At 27.5% G+C, this 27194-nt stretch overlaps 6 protein-coding genes across 10 annotated transcripts in view; 2 read left to right on the top strand and 4 right to left on the bottom strand.

Moving 5' to 3' along the window:
* Positions 1 to 1617: 1617 nt before the first annotated feature.
* LOC126845720 (exosome RNA helicase MTR4) lies at positions 1618 to 8005 on the bottom strand. Its single transcript, XM_050584564.1, has 17 exons — positions 7881 to 8005; positions 7641 to 7784; positions 7485 to 7574; positions 6412 to 6663; positions 6167 to 6341; positions 5772 to 6086; positions 5459 to 5702; positions 5104 to 5235; positions 4881 to 5041; positions 4534 to 4810; positions 4194 to 4366; positions 3005 to 3307; positions 2726 to 2914; positions 2496 to 2659; positions 2274 to 2436; positions 1996 to 2158; positions 1618 to 1930 (listed from the first exon to the last, which is right to left on the bottom strand). The coding sequence occupies exons 2-17, from the start codon at positions 7751 to 7753 to the stop codon at positions 1773 to 1775; spliced, it is 3072 nt and encodes a 1023-aa protein (XP_050440521.1). The 5' UTR covers positions 7754 to 7784; positions 7881 to 8005; the 3' UTR covers positions 1618 to 1772.
* A 1499-nt stretch (positions 8006 to 9504) lies between these two features.
* On the bottom strand, positions 9505 to 11937 carry LOC126845721 (uncharacterized). Its single transcript, XM_050584566.1, has 5 exons — positions 10572 to 11937; positions 10237 to 10498; positions 9876 to 10146; positions 9683 to 9803; positions 9505 to 9621 (listed from the first exon to the last, which is right to left on the bottom strand). Exons 1-5 carry the CDS (start codon positions 11496 to 11498, stop codon positions 9532 to 9534), a joined length of 1671 nt encoding a protein of 556 aa, XP_050440523.1. The 5' UTR covers positions 11499 to 11937; the 3' UTR covers positions 9505 to 9531.
* A 126-nt stretch (positions 11938 to 12063) lies between these two features.
* LOC126845726 (SHC-transforming protein 1) lies at positions 12064 to 16298 on the top strand. 2 transcript variants are annotated; one of them, XM_050584577.1, is made up of 9 exons: positions 12064 to 12166; positions 12369 to 12504; positions 13179 to 13249; positions 14728 to 14788; positions 14854 to 15027; positions 15102 to 15387; positions 15451 to 15594; positions 15818 to 15927; positions 16052 to 16298. In XM_050584577.1, exons 2-9 carry the CDS (start codon positions 12406 to 12408, stop codon positions 16292 to 16294), a joined length of 1188 nt encoding a protein of 395 aa, XP_050440534.1. In that variant the 5' UTR covers positions 12064 to 12166; positions 12369 to 12405; the 3' UTR covers positions 16295 to 16298. The 2 variants fall into 2 exon arrangements, with proteins under 2 accessions (XP_050440534.1, XP_050440533.1); XM_050584576.1 differs by having other exon boundaries at positions 12067 to 12234.
* Positions 16299 to 18047: 1749 nt separating this feature from the next.
* LOC126845729 (probable protein BRICK1) overlaps positions 18048 to 27194 on the bottom strand; it is a 195687-nt gene continuing 186540 nt past the window's right edge. The window contains exons 1-4 of one of the 3 annotated variants that reach the window (XM_050584582.1): positions 21719 to 21979; positions 21450 to 21660; positions 19232 to 19314; positions 18048 to 19173 (exon numbers count right to left, since the gene is read on the bottom strand). In XM_050584582.1, coding sequence (XP_050440539.1) covers positions 19147 to 19173; positions 19232 to 19314; positions 21450 to 21597 — 258 coding nt within the window. In that variant the 5' untranslated portion in view covers positions 21598 to 21660; positions 21719 to 21979 and the 3' untranslated portion in view covers positions 18048 to 19146. Of the gene's footprint in view, positions 19174 to 19231; positions 19315 to 21449; positions 21661 to 21718; positions 21980 to 27194 lie in introns of those variants that run through there. The other 2 variants (XM_050584583.1, XM_050584584.1) reach the window with 2 other exon arrangements.
* On the bottom strand, positions 19336 to 21439 carry LOC126845724 (polyglutamylase complex subunit TTLL1). The gene has a single exon (XM_050584573.1). The coding sequence runs from the start codon at positions 20689 to 20691 to the stop codon at positions 19477 to 19479; it is 1215 nt and encodes a 404-aa protein (XP_050440530.1). The 5' UTR covers positions 20692 to 21439; the 3' UTR covers positions 19336 to 19476.
* Positions 22047 to 26945, top strand: LOC126845728 (GTPase HRas). 2 transcript variants are annotated; one of them, XM_050584580.1, is made up of 8 exons: positions 22047 to 22180; positions 22250 to 22707; positions 23599 to 23647; positions 23735 to 23763; positions 24772 to 24856; positions 24926 to 25068; positions 26036 to 26196; positions 26261 to 26945. In XM_050584580.1, exons 2-8 carry the CDS (start codon positions 22677 to 22679, stop codon positions 26330 to 26332), a joined length of 570 nt encoding a protein of 189 aa, XP_050440537.1. In that variant the 5' UTR covers positions 22047 to 22180; positions 22250 to 22676; the 3' UTR covers positions 26333 to 26945. The 2 variants fall into 2 exon arrangements, with proteins under 2 accessions (XP_050440537.1, XP_050440538.1); XM_050584581.1 differs by having other exon boundaries at positions 22137 to 22707.

Here is a 27194-nt window from a genome sequence, read left to right as displayed (position 1 = left end):
ATTAAGCTTAAAAATTAAAATTAGGTTCCATTATATATTTGGAAAGTAGAAAGTAGCAGTCATCTCGAACAAACGAGAACGGATAAGGGGGCATGGGGGTGAGGCTTCCAACTCCAAGGGCTGTGATTAACACCTATACATTTGGAACGCATATTTTAAATATTTAATTGCCTTCCAAACTTCATTTTACACAATTCGAACAGTGATTTGATCGCTTTCAAGTGTATTCAGTAAGTACTTCCTCCAAATCAGTGACCGTCCTGACCCAATTAATCCTTTCACTGGAACACACTTTTACGTGGGTAAATAAATTGATTATTAGGTAGTAAATAAATTATAACCAACTTAAAATCGCTTAAAAGTGAAAAGTTATAAGTTATGGTAAAAAAACCACGTCTTGCACGTTTGTATAGGTGAAGCAAGGTACAACTTTATAATAAACACTAATGCGTATTTAATTCAGTATGCGAATACTGTGAAACAACTTTTTTGCTTAGTATTGAACAGATTAAGTAAACTTTTTACGTCCATTTTTTTAATTGAAACGATTTGACTAGGTAAAATATATTTTATTCAATCCATTATAGGCTTAAAGCAAAAATAGTAGTAAAATACTTACAGTTGAAAATTTAATTATTAATTATTTACATACATATATAATATTATATAGCTTGTAACGCCCTCTATCCAAGCATTGTTGTCTCATTGTTACTAATATGCTGCATTTGCCTTATCATTCACATAATATTTCATATTGGAATAAAACAATTTTGTACTTAAGTTAAGATTAAACTGGTTGTACTTTATATGTACACTACATTATGCGGTACTGCGTAATAGTAGGTTAAATGTCTCTTTCATTTCTTAGGTCCTAAAAAAATTTGCATTTAGTAGTGGTGTGCCTTCGTGTCAGGTGGAAAAGTGTAGACTTTTTCAATGTATGACCCACCCGAAAGTATTCCTGAATCCTAATTGAATACTCTAGTAAATTGGCTCGATCGTTTGAATGTGAAAATAAAAAAAAGAGTAATCTTGATTTGGGCACTCCTAATGGGATTGTCCAAGCTTTAACTCCATTTGACCATTTTCTGGATGTCAGTGTCAATGTTGAAATTAGTAAAATCGACAAAGAAATAAGAATTTAACCATCAGTGGTCTAGTTAAAAATACAAGGTTATCCAAATTAAGATTATTAAAATATAGACTAGGGGCATTAATATAATTAATAATAATTTATAATATTGATTAATGTAATCAATGCTAAGTGTGAGGTACACTGTAGTGTTATTTATATCCAGGTAATAACATCAAAAGTATTAACACAAAACTGGTTATCGACTGGTAGTCATTATTTTCATTACTTCATTCTGCTTTTAATGGGGGATTAAAACTTAAACATTGGTATTTACTTGTTTGAATTTTACAATTTTTTTTTTTTTAACTACTGCTAAAAAATATGTTTTAGCTATTATATTTAATTTTTGATCACAAAATATAAAAAACAAAAAATTAATTTTAACTTTACTATAACATAAAATTAGGATAACCTTGTATTTCTTAAACAAAACAAATTAAAACAGTTTTACAAAGTATTACACTTTATAATTTTTATAACGACAAGTTAAAAATTTAAAAAATGGTTGTACATCTAAGATATTGTGTTGTTAAGTCATTAATGTAAAACAGTAAGTCATTATGTTGCTTATAAATGTATTGACCAATAAAAATGTCCGGTCTAGAGTTATACTGTTTTTAAAACAATACGTTTTAATTTATAAGTAGAGGCTGGCTGCAAATACAATATCTCTTTTAACATTTTTAATAGCTTCACTAAACTTAATTTCTAGATCAGTGTTTCCAATACTTTTTGATGCTTGAATTAGCTGTCTCAATATTTCTTCTAATCGTCTCATCGCCCTGATTATACTTCCTGAAAACAGTTTATTTTATTTTATGAAGATTCTTTTACATTTAATAAAATATTGTGTTACAAACCTTCAAATATATCAGTCATTTGACATATTTGGTAAAATGAAGCACCCCGACACCACTCATAACAAACATCCATCAAAAATGGTTTGAAACCTTCTACATAAGCATCTTCATTGATTTCTAACTTGGCTTCTTTACAAACTTTAGCTATTTTTCTAGCGAGTTCCTGACAAATATAAATAATCAATAACAAAATCGGTATATATTAAGTTTACTTACACAAAATAACCATTATTTTAACCAAAACAATTCATATGAATACTTGTTTAGAGTTTATTTACCTGCATTTTTTTTAGAGGCCCAGCAAGTTCAGCAGTTTTTGCTGGGATTTCATTACTTTTTTCATCACAAACAAAACAACTAAGTAATGCAACTGATTGAGGTACTGATAACTCATTAAATACACCATTGAACACTAATTCTGTCATTAATAACTCATCAGCACTAAACATACAATAATGATTAATAATATTTTGGTTTTATACTTATAGTGAAAATTTCACCTGCTAAGTTCACATGCTATTCTTCCTTTAGTTTCAATTACTTCAGCAGCAGTACAATAACCCATACGCTTTAGGATACGTTTACGGCATTTGAGATCATCCATTTGCATCAATGACATTGCCTTCTTTAATTCTGATTTAGCATTCAGGAGCTCTTTGTCTATCTAATATTAATATAAATATACATTTTTAGACCTTAAAATATATAAAAAGTTTTAAATTAGTTTTACTTTGTCTTTTTCTGAATATTGGGCATAGAGTTCATCAATATTTTCATTATCGTGTAATGGATGTGCAAACAATCTACCCTCAAATTTTTCAATCTGTTCTACTATCTTATCAAATTCTGGATCTTTTATTTTCATATCACTGAGAGGATCTAACACAGGCACATCAGTCTGGCACCTTTGAAGTACTTCCTGAATAATAAGTTATTAACCATTTAAATTGTCAGATATTTTAAATTATAAAGAACTTGAATTAAACTATGGTTAAATTTGAAAATTTACTTTGACATTATTGTACAGAGACATTCTTGAATCACGGGATCTTAAATCATTTGGTAAATTGTTTAATCGCAATGAACTTAAATCTTGTATCATATGATGCTTAATGAGAACAACTTCAGGTTCTCCTTGTTTTCCCGGTGGGCAAGGTATAGGGTTTTCTTCGTCTTTCTCAATAGAATTTTCTAAATTTAAAAGTACGCTAATAATTGCTTCAGCTATACCACCACCTTCATGTTTGCTTTTTGTTACAGTTTTATAATTTAAAATTACACCCCAATCAAACTCTAAGTCATTCTTTTTAATCTGAAATTAACAAAATTCAATTAATTCTCAAAAAAATATTTTTATTTTCATTTTATTGTTATAATAAACAAGCTATTAGACATATTACAATATTAGGTAACTAATATGCATAATAATATAAAATATAATTTTAAATAATATAAAAGAAAAACAACCTTGTTTTAAAAAGTTATATTTTATACCCAAAATTACACAATGCTACTAATGACAGTTTTCTGCAGTTTGTTGTTACATTTAAGTATAGTTTAGCTTATAATTATTATAGTATTGTTAAACTCTAATTTATTTTAATTGTTTATGCTAACTGCCATTAATACACATATGAGGAGTCTGAATATTTATATATTTACTTTTTTTTAAATAAATAAATTACAAGAAACTATAAATAATTTTGTAGTGCTCGGGTAAAAGGTCTTAAGTTCAAAAATTATGAAACTAGGGTTAATATAATAAGGGACAAATTGTTTTTTAAAAATATTTTTTTCATGTAAAATAATTTTATATAACTAGATACACATTTTATGTTTATTGTTAAAGTTATTTGAATACAAATATTTTGTCAAGTTTTATTCAAAGTTTAAATTTTATTTTACCAAAATTAGTTATTTTTAATAAAAGACCTTTTACCTGAGCACTACAGAATTATTTATAGTTTTTTGCAAAAAACTAAACATCTATTTATTTGAAAAAAAAGTAGTAAATATTAAATAACTTATTTTTTATTTTTAACCACTTTAATTTAACAGGTAATAGAGTAATTTCCCTAGGAAAAAGTTATAATAATTTATTTAGTATCACCACATAATTTATAATATGTGGATCATTGATTTTATTTCTTTTTTCTTTTAAATATATATTTGTAAATTATAATAATTAATTCACTTACCTTAACAAGTCTGCCTGGATTACAAAAAGGTATAAGGTGTGTTGGATTTGTAAAAAGCTTATGATACTGATCTGCTAATAAATCAAGTTGTTGACGTATTAAGTAATATGATCTGACATCAAATTCATTTTGAATAGCTATAGTTTTCTTTTTATCTGATAACTCTTTCACTTCTACCAAAATTAAAAATTATTTTAGAATAGACAAAAGCTATAAATAGTTAATATATACATATTTCACTTAAACTTGGAATTTTATATCTCTATTGTCAATAAACCATTTTTCATAAATAAACAAGAACTTATATACCACTAAGACTAAAATGATAACTATTACATACTTTCTGTTAGCTCTGGTATAGATGCCTGATTCTGAAATTGAAAAAAACTTCTTTCCAACATATACTCAGGGTTGATTTCTTCTACACGCATTAGATTTAATACCATATTATAAGTTAAGTGAAATGCTGAATTTATAGGATCAGGCTTCCCTTGAATAATATTCCTAACAGTGTCTGGACTGACTTTTTCATCAATTATTAACATAACTATTCCTTTATCATCCAAACCTCGTCTTCCTGCTCTACCAGACATCTGTATGTACTCTCCTGATGTTATCTGATTAAAATATACATATTATATACAATTAATAAGTACCTAATTTAATAGTTGATTAACAAACACATACAAATCGTCTTTCTTTTCCATCAAACTTGCGACAAGCCGTAAATAACACTGTTCTAGCAGGCATGTTTAAGCCCATAGCAAATGTTTCAGTAGCAAAAAGACATTTTAATAATCCTTCACCAAACAGGATTTCAATGGTTTCTTTTAATATAGGTAAAAGACCTATTGTTAAAAAATAATATTAATACAACGGTTGGAATAATTCACAAAATATGTTTTTTTACCTCCATGATGAATACCAATTCCTCGTCTTATTAAAGGCACAATATTTATAACTGCTGGTAACTTACGATCATCTTCACTTAATACTTTAGTTGCATTTTCAAACAATTTATCAATTAATCCTTTTTCGACATCTAATAATAATCAAAATTTTAATTTATGAATGGTAAATTACTAATGGTCATTCTACCCAAATTAGCTTAAAAATTATATATTAAATATAAAACTAGTCTACAGGCTTAATAATACTTAAATTTTAAGCCAAATTGGTGAGAGCAGCATTTATTTTACAAAATAAATATTTACAATATTTTAAAATACAAATACATTTTATAGGATACGAAAATAATAATTTACCTGATGTAAAATCTAATTTGGCCATTTGCATTGCATATAACTCACAGTCTTTTTTACTAAACGAGAAAACAATTACTGGTGCAAAACTACGCTCCATAATTGTTCTCACTAATTTAAAACAGTGAGATTCATTTTCTGGATTATTCACGGTTGGTCTATTTTGTTGTCCGTAGTTTTTTATTGGTTGCGTATTAGCTGATAAAACATTCATAGCCATTGCAAAATTGTCTTCACGGAATTTATTCTGAACAGAATTAATAAAATATTAACTATTAAGATACAAAATGTTGACTGCTTTTAATATTTAGCTTACGTGCTCATCGACAATAAGATGCAAGCCATCTCCCCCAGTTGGATAAATGTAATGTTGCAAAGGAGTAGGTCTGTACTCTGTGTAGACGACATGGCATGGTTGATTATGCAAATGAGCTACCCATTCGGCAAATTGTCTGGCATTTGGTATCGTAGCTGACAAAAAAACCATACGTACATTGTCTGGTAATAAAATCAATGTTTCTTCCCAAACATAACCACGTTCCTTGTCACGCATGTAATGGATTTCGTCAAAAATTACCCATCCTACTTCCTTTAAAACTTCTGACCCTCGGTATAACATGCAACGAAGAATCTAAATTGGTTGGTGTTATTATATTGTTAAATTGTATAGATAAAATGTATGTAATAACAGATAACTAAGAGTGTGTTTACTTCAGTAGTCATAATTAAACAACTCGCTGTTGGGTTAATTGTAACATCGCCAGTAATCAAACCAACATCTGCAAACTCTTCATGAAATTCTCTGTATTTTTGATTACTAAGAGCTTTAATAGGAGTAGTATAAATAACACGTTTAGATTCTCTCAATGACAAAGCTATACTGTATCTGTGGTTGCACAAAATAAACATAAGTATTTAATAGATACTTAATAAGTATTTAACTATTGAATACTTACTCAGCTACAACAGTTTTACCAGCTGAAGTATGTGCTGATACAAGTACAGTTTGGTTTCCTTCAATGCAAGAAATTGCTTCTTTTTGGAAGGGGTCCAATTCAAATTCATATACTTTAGCTGGAGTCTTAGTGGTTTTTCGATCTAATGGTACATAATCAAAATGTGGAGGAATTGCTATTTCGTGAATGCATGATTCCCCATCTAGAGCTTCTACAGCAAAAATTTTTATTCTAGGGACTGATGATTCAAAGCTTTAAAAGAAACAAAATAAATATTAATTAATTAAAATAGTTTGGACAGATATTTTTTTTATTACTATACAAACAAATAACTACACTACTTATTATTACTATTTGTGTTAAGGTTAAGATTTAGGTAAGTTCTTCAAGTTAGACTTATATATATTCTGATATAATAATAATTAATAAATCTGAATTGTACAAATACAAACAAATTACAAAACAATCTTTGGAAAAACGTAATACAAATAAATACTATAATTATGGAAGATAAGTGGCCAAGAGAGTAAGACGGTACACTGCAGTGTATTAGCGCTCACTATTACCTTTTAGACATTAGACTATGGATGGTCACATTATATATTATTATACATTATTTAATAGTTGTATTATTTAAACTGGATAAATATTTTAATTCAATAACACGGATACTTCAGAAACCAGGGTTCTTGGTTTAATACATTAATATATTTAGCATGATACACCTAAATTATTTTTTATTCTAAGAATAAAATTTTTAGAATCTATGTAAAATCAGTCAGTTATAATTTAATGAGATAGATTGAAGTAAAATAACAAATACAAATCAATTTTTTAATCAACTATAAGTTATAGATAGAATGCCGACCATATAAGGTGACAGTATTCATTTAAACTATTGACTATTCGACTTTGGAATAGATCAATTAATTTTATTATTTAAAAACATCCTAGTAATTGTTTTTAAGAATGAAATTTAATATTTCATATGAGATTTAAACCATTTAGTATTAAATTCAACAATAAATTATGCTGAAAACATTTCTTACACCAAATGTGTAAACAGTGCTTACTTTTGTGAAAAGAAAAGATCGTCTGGATTTTTAGGCTTCTTTAAATTGTCTTCTTCGTCATCAGAAAGTTGCAAAGGTCTTTTAGTAGAACTATTAAAGAACAAAATATAGACTTTTCAATATAAAAAATATGATCTATTGTACTACAACACATACTTATCTATAGAATCCTGTTGATTTCCATTAATTGCTTTGCTTGCTAATGGAGTCACCGAGCTGACAGTCGGCTTTTCAAACTCATCAAACAAATCGGCGCCAAAATCATCCATAGTAGTTGAGGGATCTCGTCTTATTTTCTTTCTATAATGTTAATGATTTTATACTTTAATACATAACTTTTGTAGGTATTTATAAAAAGATAATTTTGAAAATTACAAGTTATTAGTTATAACTTACATTTAAATACAAGCAATCAATTCAACATAAAACGTTAAACGACACCGACAGCAACATAAAAAAATGTTCATTTAGGTTATGTTGATAAATAATAAAATGTTATCATCTCTAGTCAGTAGATACTATAGACAACAAAAAATCGTGTTTTCGTACTTTTTAGCACGAACTAAGATAGTATCATAGTATTCTTAGTTGGTGCTTTTCAGCATTAACATCTTACCACAGACTGCCGACAAGATGCATAATACAACATCGGCGTTTAATGGTAGCCGGTAGGCAAAAGGCATAAATCGTAATGGATTTCTGAATATTGTTCTTCTTCTTTTGACTTTTAAAACTCTCCAAGAGTTTTTGCCGCCAACACCTCTTCACGCCATCTTTCCAGAATTATGTCACTATCGATAATTCTATAAATCAATAATTATTCAAAATCAAATATTATACATATATATAATAAAATGAAAATAATATTTTCCATTTTAAAATGTTATAAATTATAATATAAGGGAGATTCTACGTCAAAACACGTATAGTCATCGGCCTCACCACGTGCAAATGTACGATTCTGACGACCATTTCTTAATAAACAATAGAAGTACCTCATAGCATAATGCATAATATATAGGGAAAAATAGATTATGTTGGTATATAAATTATAATTTACCAAGAAATTAAAAACACTTATAATATTGCTAAAAAAATATCAAGAACTCATAATTTTAGTTATACTTACATGGTGAATTTATTATATAATAAAAAAAAATAATAGTGGTACCGTAGGGGTCACCGAGGTAGGCATAGACGAGAGCAAATAATATTTACTTACTACCTATACCTAGTAGCCAATATGAACTTTAAGGAATATTAGGTAGCGTAACTTGGTTTACGTTCTTATTGGGAGAGCTAAAAACCATAGTGAAATGTAGAGGTGGATTGTGTAGTGAAGACGAAAAACTCTAATACTAAAAATACAGTTTTAAACATCATTGTCATAACATACAAAGCTTTTATCAATATTTGTAATTATACCATCACAGATTTGCATTAAAGTGTTTATTTGAAAGTGATTTTATAACTTTCAGTTAAAATAAATCATATAGACCTCGCCGTCTCATTTCCCCCGTCCCAATCCACTATACAGGCTTTTTTCTATACAATTAATAAAAATTTCAAAGTTTTGTTTTGATTAATAGAACATAGGGAGCTAAATAGCTATACACATTGGTACTTGACTTAGGCTGGGTCACAATTTTGTATTGCGCTCTACTGGAAAATTGCATGGTATACCTTGAACTAGTCCACCAAATTTGTACATGATGCTTCAAAAAGTCACAAGTCCGACATTCATCCAAGTGATGAGCACCAAAATTTCTCAGACATTTTGTCCTTATCTATATTAATTAACTGTCTTTTTATTAAAATATGTGTCATTTTCATTTTTTCTCTCAATTAAAAACCAATAATTAGATATTCTATGTATGGTATATTGTTTCTAACATAATTAACAAAAATGTAAATATTTGTGTAAAATATAACTATAATCAAAAAACTATAAATATATTATATAATATAAAAGCCTTTTTAGCTTTGGATCAAAACTAAAAAAAAAAAAAAAAATAAGTAACAACATTTTACTGATTAAAATAGTTAGCTACACAATATTAAATTGTTTTAATAATAATGATTCCAAATAAATCTTCAACGATTTTGAATTTTGTAGAACATTATCCATATGATTCACCTAAATAAATTATAAATTATGAAAAATACTATATCATAAAACATGTTGCCTTTCGTCTTACAGTAATAACAGTGAAGTTCAATTTTGATTCTAATCGGAGCTTTAATTTCATTGTACCGTTAGGAATTCCTGTATTAGCAAGGCAAGTACAACTGTCCAATACTTCAACATATATTTTATTCCTCAAAACAACACAATAAGGTTAAATAATTATATGAGATAATAATAATTGGTATTAGTAATAAAATATTTACTTGTTATTATTTATAATTTTAATTCCTAGTATTTTTAGATTTGGTATGCTAAAGTTGTACTCTATACTTGAAAACTTTAAATCCTTGGATAACTCTTGTAAGTTCTTAAAAACGTTTAGTAATAAAGGTCGCTCATTTATATGGCTACAAGGTTTTGGCATATTCTCTATTGTTTCAATAAATTTACAATGTTGCAGGAGCTCTGGCTTTTCAATGGAAACCGATGTTAACAAAAGATCAAGCCTATTATTTTGTTTATGAATATTTGGCGCTACAAAATATAAACGTAACATTACAAATAAATGTATATGATCATGCATATGAATTTTTTATTATTATTGATACTTTATTAATTTCATACATCTTAGTGCAGAAATAGGTACTTGGGAAAATACAAATTGTATTAACTTGGAAGATGTCCATTTCAGCATCCACATAGATAAACAAACACTGATTAACATATTGGAATATTTAATACATTTATCTTTAGTATTAAAAACTTCATACAAGTAACTGTCTATTATTTCTACAATATGGTTACTTAGAGTTATTCCTAAATAACTAACTGAAAATAGAAAATTGGTTAAATCCTTTATTCGATAATTTTTCATATTATCTTGAATCTGAAAAAAATAATTCAATTTATAATTTAAACTCTTGTTTTTTTTAATTAACTTTGTATTTAATATAGTTTACCATTGAATTTTCAATTGAGTCAATAAGTTTTTGTAAATTTTTTATATCACCACAATTGGAATCAGCTAAGTATGAAAGTAAATGAACGCTGGAAGTAAAATCTTTTATTACTAGATTACTACCATCACATTTAAGGGAGGTAGTTAGCGTTTTTATTAGTGTAGGATCATGGTACTTGGCTTTTTTTAATGGTTTAAGTAAAGATATAAAAAGTATAGGTTTTTGTAAAAGCTCGTCTAGTTTTTTTTCTAGTCTATAGACAAATAATCTTAAAAGTTTGTCATTAACTTTAACTCCAGTCTTATAAGTAGCAACAGCCAAAACACTTAGTTCTTCATTACTAAATTTTTTCACATAACTTAATTCATTCATTATTTTCTGCAAACCAAAACTAATCGTGTTATATGCTTTATGTTTATAAATACTAGCATAATACATCAATTGTACAGTTTGATAACAATTTAAATCAGGCCTTCTAAACCAATTTTCATTCATTATTTGAAGACATCTTTTAAACGCTTTAGAATTTTTGGATAACTTATTTTTTGAAGTCAAACAAGAATCCATCAACTGCATTATTTGTTCAATTGTCATAACATCAATACGATTTTCAAGTTCTTTGTCAATTTCATTAATTGTTGATAATGAGCTTGTAGATGAGAATTTGTTGAGTAATTCATTATTTGTATTACATTTTAGTGATATTGGAGCTTTATCCAATGTTCTTGCCTCTAAATCATTATTTACTAGTGTAGTTGGCTTTAACACAAACTTATTGTAAGGAGGATGTGTTTTAAAAAACATTAATATCCATTCGTTAAATGTTGAACTGACATGACTTTTTGGAAATGATTGGAAATTATATTTTTTTCTAAATAAAATTGAAGATTTCACGAAAATAGATAAAATACTATTTTTATGAAACATTCTCGTATTACCAATTACCCAATTTTTTTTTTATAAAATAGGTAGTAATATTTATTTATTATTTCTGTTCCGAAAGATATTTCATGACTAAAAATGTATAATCAGTTTAGCATTTCTTTTGTTTCTATTCCTTTTCTTCTTGGAAGATATCTATTATCTAACTATAAATGTACCTACAGCTAAAAACTACATAATAGTTAAACAATCAAAATAATAGTTTAATAGTCTAACACATTTAACAGTTTAATACACATCAGACTATCGATATCGAATCTTAGGTAATTGGGAATTAGATTAGAAAAGTGAAAACCAAGTATTACTGTAAAACGAAAAACCTCCAACAAAAATAAAGACACAATAAATGATTAATTCATAAATATTAAATAAGTAGAGAAAACTTATTTCTCTTAACAGAATTATTATTCAAACTTCAAAGATAAATTATAAAAATAATATGATAATAAGATCTGTTTTTATCATCTATCAAAATGTTAATGGGGTTTATCACTTTTTATTTTTTTATCACTGAATGAAATTACCCTCTCCACTAAGTTATGTCAAACGTCTAACAAGTAACATTAGTGAATTAGTCATTAAATACCTACAGATGTTGACTAATATTTTCGACTAGTTTTGTGGTATTATTTGTTTTTAAAAGTGTATTAAATGTAAGTTTTAATTATGGAAATGAAATCTATAAAAAAAAATAGTTTTATCTATGAGCAATAAAATTTAGGTAAATCAGAAAGTACCTATTTCATAATCTCTTTATTGTGTATCTATTACCTAACATATAATTGTTGTTTGTTACTTATTTATTTAGTATTATTGATGTTGTTTAACATACTTATTTTTAAAAACTTTTTATAGTTTCAGAAACTCAAAACTATATTTTTTTTTAATCAAAATGCCGGATTCATGGGGTAGTTTTATGAATCAACCTTCTCGAGGTTGGCTACATCCAGATACTGTTATAACAAGAAGTAGTGTTTGCTATGAAGTTCGAGTAATTAGTTTATTTATTATTATTGGGTTATCAGTACAAATAATGTTAATTAGTTTTATATTTTTCTTTGGAAAAGTTAATAGATTGTATAGCATCAAAGAGCAAAACAAGGCTATACAATTTCTGACCTAAAATAAATTCTCCCTTTTTATTTTGGAATGTAAGATTTTCCTTTAAATTTCAATATATTTTTGCAATTGAGATATCATTTTACCTCTTGACACTTAAATAAAATAAATAATTTTGTTCTATGTCCTGTACTCGCCTTTGAAAAATGTAATTGCCTTTAGTGATTTGGGTCTTTATACTCACTAGCAATCTCATTCCAATCAAAAATATTGAAGAGATTTGTTACAAAATGGTTTAAAGTTCTGACCTTGGTTTTATTCTTCAGACCTCACAGCATCTCTATTTAGACACAAACATTTCTCTTGGGACTACTCTGTGCCGCTTTGCCGAATATACCTAGGAGCTACCCAACTTTACAGCTGCTATCAGACTCAGGCTACAGACTTAATTATTTTACTTTCTTATCCCTTCTAAATTTTAAAGTTCAATCTCTTTCTACTCTAATTGACAATATAGATTATAAGATCATACAATTTTGTCTATGACAAAAAAAAAACACCATGATTATAAATAAATGATTTAATACTAAATAATAAATATTTCAGTATATTGGATGTCTTGAGGTATTAACATCAATGAAGAGTTTAGATTTTGAGACAAGGTTCCTAGTCGCTAAGTAAGTTAAATTAATATTTAATGAATAACATATTAAGTGCTTGAAAAAACAATAGTTCTTTAACTTATAATTCATTAATTAGGGTTTTTATAAGAATTTAAATTATATTGATATTAAATCACAAACTAATACTAGTTTTAAAATTTAGAATATTCTAATAAGAAGATAACCCGATGTTTTTCACAAGTAGGTTTAAACCTATTAAATAGAGTTCCAATTCATACTATTAGCTGGTAATCTTATATTAAATACAAAAAAAGATTAATGTATGGTTGAGCTATAACAAAAACAACTTATAGTTCTTATGGAATATTTGATGTGAATAGATTTATCTATTTATACTCATTACTAACTACTAATTACTATTTTTCCCCCTATTATTATATATTATCTTATATATTTATCTACATATTTTATAATCAAATTGTTTTGTTAGTACTCCAATTTCACTATTTAAGAGGTTATCCTCAGGGGTGAGTTGGGTTATTATTTTTGAATTTCTCTTTTAATTATTGTTATAATTTATTCTAAGAAGGCCAATCAATTATTATTAGGTTAGTTTTTGCATAGTAGGTATTTATATCCATTGTAAAATTTATCATTTTTATAAATACATTATTATTTATTAATAACATATTTATTTAATAAAATACTCTTTTTTTTAAGTAGAAGTTAATGATTAAATGCCACAAATAAACTATTTCATTATAACAGTAGGTTTAATACTATATTTTTATGTTGAAAGTATAGCAACGTAAATATTAATAATTGCTTTTCTTAAAAATCAAACATTTAAAAATAGATACTAAATAAATTTTTCCTAATTGAAAGTTGAAAACAACAAACAATGTTGTTAACAAACAAACACCAGTACACAAACTTGCTTAAAGAGAGCAAGAATTACATAAGGTAGCCAGGGGGAAATTTTTTGTTGCATATTACAGCCTAGAAGAAAATTGTAAATACACTAATGTTATTATAGATTTATGTCTAAATTATGAAACTATACCTTATTTTTAAAACAGAGTTGGTTATTGTCTGTGTGTAGAACAATGCTAATGCATATTCTGCCTACCAATTACCATACATAAACATTGAACATTATGACAATGTATAATAACAAAAGATATTAAATAAAAAAGGTTCTGATTCTTGTAAGTTTTTCAATGCTACTTATACTTTAATTTTCTTGTAAAATAATTATAAGTATAATATATATGATGTATTAAGTAAATTTATGAGCTTTCTGCATAATTAGAAAATTAATTTTGTTAAATGAGCATACAAAAAACAATGAAAATTACCTCTAACGGCTAAAAAAACTTCATGGTAAATTTAATTTTATGATCAGCTTACAATAATTTGCTACTATAGTTCTTAATGAATAAATATTGGGAATTATATAAATATGTTTTAACTATCTTAATTCTTCGATGTTTTATTTATAATATTAATTCTATTGTTTTTTTTAATTGTAGAGAATGTATTAATAAAGTTTGTGAAGCTGCAGGCCTAAAAACTGCTGACAAAAAAAGGAAGGTAGTAGAACTTTTCAGTTATATGTACTAATTCACTTTGGTCTAACCCACAATTTAATATTCTAGGTAGACAAAAAAATGTTAAGACTTATAGGTGATCATCCAATAATGGACCATGCGGGATCTAATGTAACCTTATCTATATCAAGTACTTGCTTGACATTAAAGTTACGAGATACACATGCAGTAATTTCAACTCATGACATGCCAAGAATATCATTTGCATCGGGAGGTGATACTGTAAGTTATTTGTTTGTATTATTAATTTTTATGGGGATTTTATTTTTAAAAAAACATGTCTAATTAATCTTTAGGACACAATAGATTTTGTTGCTTTTGTAGCAAAAGATATAAAAGACTGGAGAGCATGTTATGTATTAGAATGTGGAGAAGGTGAATTGGCTCAAGATGTAATCACTACTATTGGTCAAGCATTTGATTTACGTTTTAAACAGTTTTTGACTAAGCCAGCTTCTGTTATGAGTTCAAGTACACGAGATGAACGTGAATATTATAATGACTTACCTGGGAAGTCACCTCCAGATTCTGGACCTCCTCCAGTACCACCTCTTCCCTCAAATCATGATCATCGAACAAGGGGTATATAACTATCAATATTGTACACACTTTTAATTGTTATAACATTTTGTTTTTATTTTTCAGAGCGATTGGTTTCCAATAACTTAATAGATTTAAACTGTGAAGCACCTCCACCTCTAGCACCACATCTAGCTCATAACTATGTCAATGATTTTGTAGTAGGCAATAAAAACCAAAACTCTCAACCACGAGACGTATTTGATATGCGTAAGTTTTTTTTATAATACCTAGTCTATTTATCAAAAAAAGAAAATATTTGAGTTTTTGTTATACATTTGTATATTTTATATAGCATGTTTAAAAAAAATCAAGAAATTTAAATTTAACCTAAGAAAATAAATAATTTTGCAGCTTGATTTGTTGAAATTATGATTGTTGTAGGTTAATTTTATGATTTTTTTTTAGTACAATTATTTTATTATTTCAACAGAGCCTTTTGTGGATAATGAGCCAATACCAGTCACGGTTCCCAAACTTCAAGATGAAATTTGGTTTCATGGGAGTATTACGAGACAACATGCTGAAACCTTATTAAAGCATGTAAGTTTTAATCTAATAGTTATATTATGTACAATTATTATATATTGTAGTGTAAGCGGAAGACATTAAGCTATAATTTATTTAGTAATATTTATATTTTGTTGACATATTATTTTAATTTTAGGATGGCGACTTTTTAGTGAGAGAGTCACAGGGATCTCCTGGGCAATATGTTTTGACTGGTTTACAAGGAGATGTTAAAAAACATTTACTATTAATCGATCCTGAAGGAGCAGTAAGAACAAAAGATCGCATATTCGAAAGTGTTAGTCATTTAGTCAATTATCATAGTGAAAATAAGCTACCCATAATGTCAGCTGAGAGTGCTCTTATTTTAAGAAATCCAGTTCCACATACTCGATTTTAAGGAATACATTATGTATTATTCTAACATTTAATAATATTACTGCTAAAAATAGCATAATGTACCTTTAATTTTACTTAAAAAAATAGGCTTATTTCCTCCTAATGTACGAAAATGTATTTTGGGGAACAAAATATGGTATTAGCTTTCCTGTTATATCTTAATAATAAAGATACCAAATTAATATCTACTACTAACCAATTATAATTTATAATATATTTCATCATATATATTTAAAAAATATATATATCATTACTATACATATGAACTACTTATGTCACCATAATTAAAACCCAGATAAGAAATTGGTTACCTGGCCTCTTAAAGAAATCACTCCATGTGGCATTTAAATATTGAAAACTAAAAACCTTTAAAACTATATTACAATTACTTATGTATAATGTAAATATAGTTTAAATAGAAAGCAAACAAGTTATTTAACTGATTTCCGTTACAAACTTTAGTAGTGATCACAGTATATAGAACTTAATAAATTACCAAAATATGATTGCTAGAGTAAGCATGACATATTTCAGGAGGTCGAATGTGTTTTTGAAAGTTTTACTTCAAAAGTTAGATTTAAACGATAATTTTTTTTTTTAAGGAGGCTGGAATGGTAGACTTCTATGCCTGTAGTGTACGCTATCCTATAATGATAATTTACTTATAACATTGATTGGGCATACATAAATAAACCATGTTTTGACAATGAACAAAGCTAATGTATTTCGGTCTAAATCAAATGGTCAATAAAGAATTTGACATGGTTTATCTATGCATGTTTAATTTTTGTTTAAAACAAAATTCATTTTATTTTATTATATTAGTATTTATTTTATAATTGATATCTAGAGTAAAATAGTCAATATATACATCTTTTGTAGTTTTACAATTTAATAGGTTTTTATTTATATTTATTCACATAGTATCATCACAATTATAATATTTTTACAATTATAAGATTATTGTACTAAAGCTTTTAATTAAAAAATTGTTTTTTTCTAAAATCTTAAGTTTTAGTAAAAGAAAAAAATTATTCTGATATTTATGTTATAATTCACACTTTTGTTACATTTATTTGTTTAGGTTATATCTCTCGCTATTTTTTTGCTATAATCAATTTTTGTAATTAAAAGTAATACTTTGATTTTTATGTTTATTTATTCTATAAATAGTATTAAAATTAACACAAATATTAAAAATCATAAGCATGTTGATTATGTTTATACCAATTCACTATTATCAGTGGGGCTAATAAATAATATCTACATATAATATAAATATGCAGGTACTAAGATTCACTTTTTTAATGTTTTGATTACAACAAATTATGGCTTATAAATGCATGTTGTCCTAAATGGCATATTTTCTGTACAGCAGAACATCGATTATCCAAACTAATTGGGACCACCTAATTGTTCAGATGGGGAAAAGTTTGGATAGATGAAATGCTTTACGAAAATTTAACGAAAATGGAGAAATCAATACACGTATATTAACTTACATATATGTTTAATTATTTCATAATATTTAAAAATAATTATTTACATAAAATATAAAAAAATGTAAGCTTCAAACTCCTGACATAAATAGTTTTTTTTTAGAGATAAACTATCCATTTTTAATTTGAAAAACATATAACTGCTACGTGGTTTTTGAGTTGCTATGTTACATAAACGTTTTATGAGAAGTAATTGCGTAAAACATTCTGTCAGATAGGATAATATAACTATAATTCATACAACAGTACTTGTACAAGTTCTTTTCTTTTTCTACATTTTGATGTTCGAACTAGTTTTTTTTTTTATTAATTGAAATTTGGATATGCCAATTGCAGTTTGAATAATAGAAGGTTTGGGAGACGGAGGTTTAGATAATCGAGGTTCTACTGTATACATACATTGTTTTAACTTTTAAACATGTAAATTTTCTTGTAGTTAGTATATCTGTTAACTGTTGGGATAGGTTTTGTTCAGCTGGAATAGTTATGTATAAAAAAAAAAAAGAATCATGCTTCCTCGATGATGCGTTTATATTTATGATATGAATCAATTTATGTTATTAACTAGTGTAATATCATTAGTTTTAACATTAAAGTTTAATTTGTTTATGGAGTACCAGTTAAGCTAACTGACAGTTTTCACTTCCAATTAAATTAACTGCTACTGTTGTTAACTTTAACTTATTATTTATAGTCAATGGTAATAGATAAAATCTACTAATTGTACTTCTAATAATATTGATACGTTTTATTACTTGTTACTAATACATTTAACAATCATAAAAATGTTCATTTTTTTTTTTTTTAAGCCTTGACAATAATTGTGGCTATAACCTTGTTTATAGGTTAGGTTTTATGTTTGTAGTAGAGAATATGACATGGTCCGCTGCTAAAGACCAGGTGGCAATGATCAGTGACAAAAGCAGCAAAAATTTCAGGGCAGAGTGTCACCACAGCGCCATCCATATTGTCTTTTTCATATTAATATGAAATTCATTTTTATACTATGATCTATTTAAGAAGTTCTAAACTTTTATGTACATAAAAATCTGAAATAATGAATAATAATTCATCAATTTGAATTATGTTTGTCACTCAAACTATTTATTACAATACAATGACTAAAAAACTTAATTAAGAATACTAAAACATTATAAGAAAGTATAATAAATAAATTAAAAATAATAAACTTAAATTTTAATACTTAACAACTCTTTTTAAGGCATAAGATATAGGCAATTTGGTATTGCAAACAATACTTGATTAAAAATGTAAAAAGTATATTAACATAAAAGTATATTATCAATATTATATTATATTTAATACAGTATCAAAAAAAAAGAAATGTATGAGCTCATGACAGGGTTTCTCCTTTAGTTACCTAAAAATTTATCATGATCATTCCTCTATTTAAATTGAAATAATAATTTTAAACTTACCCTTGCTTCTAAATATTCAATTCTTCGTTCTAACGTGGTTAGTTTTTCATTTAAAATAGCTAATCTGGATCTACATGACATATCTACAACAAAACATTTTTAATAGCTTGTTTAGTTTGTGATTTGTGATAGGGTGCAATGTGCAACATTAATTAATATTAAAACTTATCCAAAAAGAGTATGGAAATTTTATGCTTAATATTTACAAAGTTATATAATAAGTGTTCAATAAGTGTTTATTCTAATTAATTTTTTCGTTTCATTCTTTCTTTGTGATCAATTTTATTAGATACTATTTTATCTTTAGAAGCCAAATCTTCATCAATTAATAGTTCAAAGTTTCCCATTGCTTCTAAAGTAGGACATTTATTCCAACGCACGTCGGGGATACCATTAGGTGGTAAAACTACACTTAGCATATTGTCAATCAACTTATATTTTAAAATTCGATCATTAACTGTAGTTGACGTTAATGAGGGTGAAGCATTGACTTCTATTAACCAAGGTTTTAAATTATCATCGATTATTATATCATAGCCATAACACTCAAAGCAATGACGATCATTTGCCATTATGTAACTAACTGATTTTAATGAATGAACTATTAACCATATAATATTATCAAAGAGTGCATCAGTAGTGGCTTTACCTCTAGTGCTTTCTAAAAATAATCTTAGATTTTGAATGCTTAATTTACCCCCGTGTATACTATTATACTCTTCACCTTGCTTCTGAACAGAAACATTTGTTAAATGAACGAACAAATTTTCTATTTCCCCGATACTCGTATTATACTTAACTGTACAAAAACGACAAAAGCCAGACTTAAATAAATATGCTTTTAACGGTCGAAAAGATGTAACTAAAACATATAAACGGAGATCAAATTTTTTACCACCAATTAATAAAGGGTTGTCAATATATTTAGAAATTACATAAGATTCTTTAATTGATGATGTATTGAAATTATTATTTTTGCCTTCTCTGGACCATTTCTTCAATTTAGATAGCTTATTAATAAGAAAAATTCCAGTTCCTTGTGACTTTCCAACAGGTTTCATGATCCAAGTACTTGGTCCAACTTTGCGATATTCCTCGACAAACAAATTGTAGTCTGCTGGCAATACAAATGTAACTGGAATAAAGTCCAAGTATAAGTATTTTCCATCCAGACGCCGAGCTAGAGGACTTCCTTCTCGTTCAAGCTCTCTTCTATAACGTTTAATATTTTTGACCAGCATATCTTTACGACTAAGTTCATAATGATTTGGAAAATGATTGATCATTTGATTATCATGCATTCGATATCCACTGTCAATACTAAATAAACTGCGACAAGTTTGTATGCCAGCCCAATAGAAATTCCAGTCGTCATCAGGACCAACATGTAACCAGCCCCTTTTTTCAAAATTACTTAAGACAACAGATCTATCAACATCTGTACAGTACATTACCTTCATGCTTACTTTTATGATATTAAGTTTAATTTATTAGTAAATAATCTTACAATTTATAAGAATACTTTTGGCAAGCTATCAATTCATGCTATTATTGTACATTAAAAAATGTATTAAACCTTTTATTGCAGCCATAGTAACAATCAATGATCAAACAGTTATCGTTTATAAACAACACTTTTATCCAAAGTTCTTGAGTATTTTAAATCGGATGTCATGGAAACGTCTGTATTGATAGATAACAGAGATAATACCATTTTAAAATACAATACTAAACAATATTGTACATTATCTATATGAAATTGTTATAATAAATAAAATATTTTTCTTAATTTAACAAGTAATGATTTTGTTAATAAATATAAACTAATTTTAAAATTAAAAAAACCTAAGAAAAATAATAGGAACAATTAGGTATGGCCAGTTAAAACCAAAAATTCTGTCACACAACCCCCTCGTTACTTTCTCCTACCTTATCTAACTACACATTATTTTAATTACTATATTGTCTTTGACTCCTTAATTTGCTTGCATAGTTATTACAATTACTTAACTTTCTTCACCACGCTTATCATTTGATCTCCAAGCATATCAACAAGTTTTCTACCTACTCCAAATTAATACCAGACAATTAGTTTCCAATGCTCCAATTTAACTTAGGGCAAATATGAAATATGTATACATTTTTAAAATCTACTTATGCAAAAATGTATAAAAACATTAATTCTTATTATAGGTGTACCTAACAAAATGTAACTTACCAAATGAGTTGAGAAAATCAGTGATTTTTTTTATGCTGCCAGTGATCACTTCTATATACTCTCTGTTTGCCCAATCTTGTTGTATTTGTTTTTGAACGCCTTCCTTAGGTCCACCCATAGTGTCGTTCGAATCTGTCGACTGTATCATGCACAAAACGTCGTAATTGCAGGTAGCGGGATCACAATTCCAAAATGGTTCAACGATTAACAGCTTTGTTAGTAATAAAAGAATGGGTTATTAACCAACAATTTAAAAAACTTATACTTACAAAGTCTGTATTCTCGATAGCAGTTAGTAGTAATACGAGGTAAATGTTTTTTTTATGCCATATCTATAATAATTAATACTTTATATAAATGGGTAACGACAGAACTAAATAATGGGTCTTTTATCCGGTTGTTATCAACTTATCTCATAAATACTATGAACATTGTTAAAATATACAGAATAGTAGACTACAGTCTACAGAGTTCTGTCTAATGAGTAAAGGTTATCAGCGTACAGTCAGGCGTCAGCCAGTGTGACACGCAGTGCGGTGACTGCACGGTTGTAATAACAGTGCGCGGCGCGGCGGCCACCTCCCGGCGGCTCCCAATCCCAAATCTCAACTCCTCGCCGCTACCTTACGAGTTCGGTTACAGGCTACTGCCTACTAGATATGTATTCAGTGGCAAATGACAACCAATATTCTTAGTCATCGTTCCGTCGTGCTCGTGTCGAATTTTTCGATGTAATATTATATTTTCCCCGTTTTTGCGTACCTTATCCTTATCTCATATTGTCTGTCTATATTTCGTAGGACCAATTGATCGGTGTTCGTTTTAAGTGGCGAACCGGACAGGGTTGGTGACGCATAGTTGTTGCGGACAGTTGGACAGGCTGTGTACGCCGTACAAAAGATGGCTGTGCTGTAAACAAAAAATAAATAAATAAATGTCACGCCCCTTTAGGGAATAATAAAAAAAAAGACAAGAAAAAGAAAAAATTAAAATTCTCCTTTTTTTTTTTATTATTATTATTCATGTATGTATTATAGTATAAGTATCTTTTTTTTTTGCTAATTGCACTGCGTTACGGCTTATGTTCGGGGTAGTGTGTGTGGCACAAATTTGACAACTGTTTCGTCTTCGACCGAACGTGTAAACTCCGACCGGTATACCGTTGCGCCCTTTGTCTTGTGCTGACGAGACACAACAGACGTCGAACACGACGCTGATACCAAAAAAATGACTGAATACAAACTGGTCGTCGTCGGTGGTAAGTACAAAATGAATATAGTTCCGTGATTCAATGTAAACCAGACATGGTTTCCTGTGTTGTGTACATTTAACATGTATCGCCCCTCGACCAGTGGGAAAATTATGTTCTTCAAATTCTAATTTATAGATTTGTGATTGAGTAACAGTAGCAGAAAAGAAATAAAAATTATCCTTATTAATATTGTTTTCTCAAAACATATCAATTATCTGTTCGATGTTATAATCATTATGCAAAATACTGAAGTACTATGACAGAATTCCACATCGGCTATTGTGTTTACCTTAAAGTTAGAGGAGTTTCGATTATGTCATTTCAAACGGTACTCTTTATATGTTACTTGTTCCAAAAAAACAAATGAAATTGTGTAAAAAAGCTTACCTATTGTATCTTTAGATGCCGATTGGATGTTGGTAGTCAAATTAAAAAAAAATATATTATAGAAATCAATCATTGTTATACTTTATAACTTATTAATTACTGAGTCATCCATATCAGGTACATTGCAAATTATAACGTTTAAAAATTACTTTATAATTTATTATATCTTATTGCATTCTATTATAATATTGTATTTTAACAGTTATTTATTAAATTTAATCTAATATTAACCTTTAATTAGGTATGTGATGAAAATCTAGTTAACTAGGTAAGTGGGGTGTTTTCATTCTTCAGTACTCGAGTAGTAATTTAAGTTATTTTATAGAATTATGGAACTTATTAAAATCCCTAATTAGTTAAGTATCGAGTGGAAAAACCAGTAATAATTTCTTGTCATCCCAAATTCACCAAGGTCATACAGGGGGTGTTTAGAACACCTCTGTATAGACAACTAAAATTTGGAGTATGATATGTACAATTTCCTAATGTACTCATTGTTTTTATTTACAGCTGGCGGCGTCGGTAAAAGTGCCTTAACAATACAGTTGATACAAAACCAGTAAGTTTATATCTATCTTCAAATTATGTAAATTTACAATATACATACATTTATCATTTTTATAAATGTACTCTTTTTCTTTTATAGCTTTGTGGACGAGTATGATCCTACAATTGGTGAGTTGTACAAAAAATATATTCTCAGGTTTTGAGTTATAGTCATAAAATACTTTTTGTCAATTTACATTTTAATTTAAATTATAAAAAAATATCTATAAATTCAATCTATCCCTTTTAAATTTAAAAAAAAAACCTTAAAATAACTAAAACTTGTGATATTTTATACTAAAACCATTTTACAAAGGTACTTTTCAACCAGTTTCCTTTCAAGAAAAATGCTCTAGAAATTAGTATAGTAATGTCTAGTATCTAGTAGTTTACTACTACTGACTACTGACTATATATGAATCTAGATAGACTATGCCATAAACTTTTTAGGGTTGCATCCACGAACATATTAAATATTATTAGTAACTGGCAACTGTTTACTAAAAGTGGGTTGGTTGTTGTCATCGAGTCTTACTTTACCCAAAACAACGCTTGATGTACAATCTTCAATTTTAGTAAATCAGCCGAGGCAGGGAAATGTGGCAATAAGGGCCTGAATTCATAATGTTATGTTAAAGCTATAGCAAGGTGCAGTGGGCGTCCGAAATTAGGTCGTTAAGAAAGTATATGACATGTTCTATGTTTGTAAATTTAATCTAAATATTAACTTTTATCCCAAAAGAGGTGGGGAATTTCTTTATTTCTTAGTTACTATCATCATTATTATAATTTTTTTTTTGTAGATTTTTTAATGAAGATAAATCTAAGTTTAACATTATGTAATATAGTTTTTTTATAAATATGTTGCCAACCTTTTTGCTTTTCAGGCAAAATAAAAATAATACTGACATATTGATTATAAACACAATATTGCCTCAGCGTTTTCTTTTAAAGTTTTTTTATTTATAGTCATAATTCCTTTAAAGTTTCTGATGGCTCTCTACTCGTTTTGCTGATGTTTTTTTTTAAACAAAAATGTATTATTTTTGACTATCTTAAATGTAGGCATGGCAATACAAATTTCTTTAACTTGGTATAAAAAATAATATCAACCTTTTAATAATTAAAAATTTTCAGAGGATTCTTATCGTAAGCAAGTAGTAATTGATGGAGAAACGTGTCTACTTGATATTTTGGACACGGCGGGTCAAGAGGAATACAGGTATACTTAAAGTTTTACTACACATTTTGTCTATAAGATATTTATGGAAAACATTATTATTTTATCTAGTGCTATGCGAGATCAATACATGAGAACTGGTGAAGGTTTTCTTCTTGTATTTGCTATAAATAATACAAAATCATTTGAAGACATTAGTAACTACAGGGAGCAGATAAAACGAGTAAAAGATGCTGAAGATGTCCCCATGGTTTGTAAGTATTTCAGTTATTAATAACATTTCAATTGTATAATTCCTGTAGGATAATACAGTGGTGTAGCTAACGCAGGTGCAAGGGGGGCAGCTGCCTCTGGGTGCATTCTATTATAGGGCGTTTTTGTACGGTTTACTTACACACGTGAACATGTAATATAAGGCACAAATAAAACGTCTTGTTTCTGGGCGCTTTAGTCTCAGTTACGCTACTGGGATAATATATCAATTTTTACATACATTTATTTATTATCATTGCATTGAAGTTAAAATTGATTGACTAATATTTTTGTTATAAACCATACTGTAATACAAGTACAAATTATTAGTTATTTAATAAATATCGGACTTAGGTTTTTTTTTCTAAGTTCATTTATTAAACAAAATGATCAAGTTTATTTTATTCAGTTCAAAAATTTGTAATATTCGATTATTGTTGAACAAAGTTTATGCCTTAAGGTTGCCACCAAAATTTCTTTTGAATTTATAACACTTATATACAACAATTTATTTTATTATTTTATTACTGTTTCACAATAATTTCACAATAATGTGAAACAGATGTCTGCCCCCCACTACATACAAGAATTGCTTATTTGGGAAGGTTTAGTAAATCTGAAATATAAATAAAAAAATATGTTTATCGGTATTTTTTAGTCATTATAATACTTTTCTAACCATGTTAAAACTATCTTTTAACAATTAATATCAACTGGTTGGCACGTATGGCATTTTTGACTCGGAGTAGGCCCAATTCTAGCCTAGTTCGGTCACCAGATGGCGCATGATATTTTTGCCATACAGTCGAAATGCCTGTGACCGAGTGTTGAACTAGCGACAGTGTGCACTAACACACTGCCGCCTTACCCACTCGGCCACGCCTTCTCGAATATCAACTGTAATTTAGTTTTAGCAAAATACTAATGTACAAATGTTTGTAATTTTTAAAGAAAATTTTTCATTTTTAGTGGTGGGTAATAAATGTGATCTGCAAAGTAGAGCAATAGATGTAAAAGGAGCATCTGATTTAGCTAAACAATACGGTGTGCCGTTCATCGAGACATCTGCCAAAACGAGACAAGGTGTTGACGATGCATTCTACACTCTGGTCAGAGAAATTAGGAAAGACGTATGTAAAGAATAATTTAAAAAAAAAGTATTTTTGTTAACTTTCATAAAACATAATTTTACAGAAAGAACAAAGGCTGCGAGAGAAACGCAAAGCAAAACCCCGAAGGAAACGCAAGCATTGTTACCTGTTCTGAATAAAATTGAAAAAACGGAATTTTTTATTTAAATTTAATAATAATTAATAAAAATCATCAAAAAATATGATACGAGTGTCCGTATCATATTGTAATTAAATATGTCAACACACTCTAGGCAAAGGCTAGTGTGTTCTCATAATTTATAATATCGTTATATGTATTGCATGTATTGAATATATTTCTTTGGAAAACAAAACAAAAATCATTTTTGGAGCTCGATCATTAGAAAGTAATGTTTTAAAGAACATACCTATTCAACAAGCTGACATCTTGTTTTAAGATCCGATTTTGATTTTGCTATTTTTATCATCGTACCTAGTACTAATAAAATTAAAAAAAAAAAAATACTTAGTGTTATTCAATTATCTAAAATAGTCTCCTGACCCAGTTATTTTACACAGAATCGTGCTTCCAGTATTCATAGGAGCTATTGATTTGTGCATAGGCTTTACTACTATTTATTATTATTATTATTATATTATTATTATTATTTTTTTTTTTAATTTTAGTTAATAGGTATTTGCATTTGTTGTTCAACATCAAATAAACAATATTATCGATCAAATTATCTGTTGATCAAGAAAATGCAGGTTTATGTACATTATTTTTTTGTTTTTTGTTTTTTTTTTTTTTTTACTTAAACATTATTTAAAGTCATCGAAGCGCAATATTTTTTTTTTTTTATTTAATTATTAATATAAATAAAACTTATGTATCGTTTTACATTTTTAATTTTTAAATTTGGTCAATATAAAAATGATGTTATAACTTCTGTTAAACTATTTTTCGCTTTTTTTTTACTTCTGTCTGGTGATCAGAAATTATTTTCATTCATTGCATTATATATAACTACAAATTT

Source organism: Adelges cooleyi, unplaced genomic scaffold, assembly GCF_023614345.1.
Source record: "Adelges cooleyi isolate 19-005CV unplaced genomic scaffold, UGA_ACOO_1.1 ACOO_flye_CR_arks_rails_tigmint_CR_PRNA_8, whole genome shotgun sequence".
Lineage (NCBI taxonomy): Eukaryota > Metazoa > Arthropoda > Insecta > Hemiptera > Adelgidae > Adelges > Adelges cooleyi.
The sequence above is the reverse complement of the archived record's forward strand: the minus strand, read 5'-3'. Positions and strand labels throughout refer to the sequence as shown.

Excerpts from the sequence above, each read along its gene's own strand:
- LOC126845720 (XM_050584564.1), bottom strand. The coding sequence starts at position 7,753 with ATGGATGATTTTGGCGCCGATTTGTTTGATGAGTTTGAAAAGCCGACT. Across the intron at positions 7,575-7,640 it reads CAACAGGATTCTATAGATAA|TTCTACTAAAAGACCTTTGC; the intron begins GTATGTGTTGTA and ends GTTCTTTAATAG. Across the intron at positions 3,308-4,193 it reads ATCCAGGCAGACTTGTTAAG|ATTAAAAAGAATGACTTAGA; the intron begins GTAAGTGAATTA and ends TGTTAATTTCAG.
- LOC126845721 (XM_050584566.1), bottom strand. The coding sequence starts at position 11,498 with ATGTTTCATAAAAATAGTATTTTATCTATTTTCGTGAAATCTTCAATT. Across the intron at positions 10,499-10,571 it reads ACTCAATTGAAAATTCAATG|ATTCAAGATAATATGAAAAA; the intron begins GTAAACTATATT and ends TATTTTTTTCAG. Across the intron at positions 10,147-10,236 it reads ACCTATTTCTGCACTAAGAT|CGCCAAATATTCATAAACAA; the intron begins GTATGAAATTAA and ends TATATTTTGTAG.
- LOC126845726 (XM_050584577.1), top strand. The coding sequence starts at position 12,406 with ATGCCGGATTCATGGGGTAGTTTTATGAATCAACCTTCTCGAGGTTGG. Across the intron at positions 12,505-13,178 it reads GTGTTTGCTATGAAGTTCGA|TATATTGGATGTCTTGAGGT; the intron begins GTAATTAGTTTA and ends TAAATATTTCAG. Across the intron at positions 13,250-14,727 it reads ACAAGGTTCCTAGTCGCTAA|AGAATGTATTAATAAAGTTT; the intron begins GTAAGTTAAATT and ends TTTTAATTGTAG.
- LOC126845724 (XM_050584573.1), bottom strand. The coding sequence starts at position 20,691 with ATGAAGGTAATGTACTGTACAGATGTTGATAGATCTGTTGTCTTAAGT.
- LOC126845728 (XM_050584580.1), top strand. The coding sequence starts at position 22,677 with ATGACTGAATACAAACTGGTCGTCGTCGGTG. Across the intron at positions 24,857-24,925 it reads GCGGGTCAAGAGGAATACAG|TGCTATGCGAGATCAATACA; the intron begins GTATACTTAAAG and ends TATTTTATCTAG. Across the intron at positions 26,197-26,260 it reads TCAGAGAAATTAGGAAAGAC|AAAGAACAAAGGCTGCGAGA; the intron begins GTATGTAAAGAA and ends ATAATTTTACAG.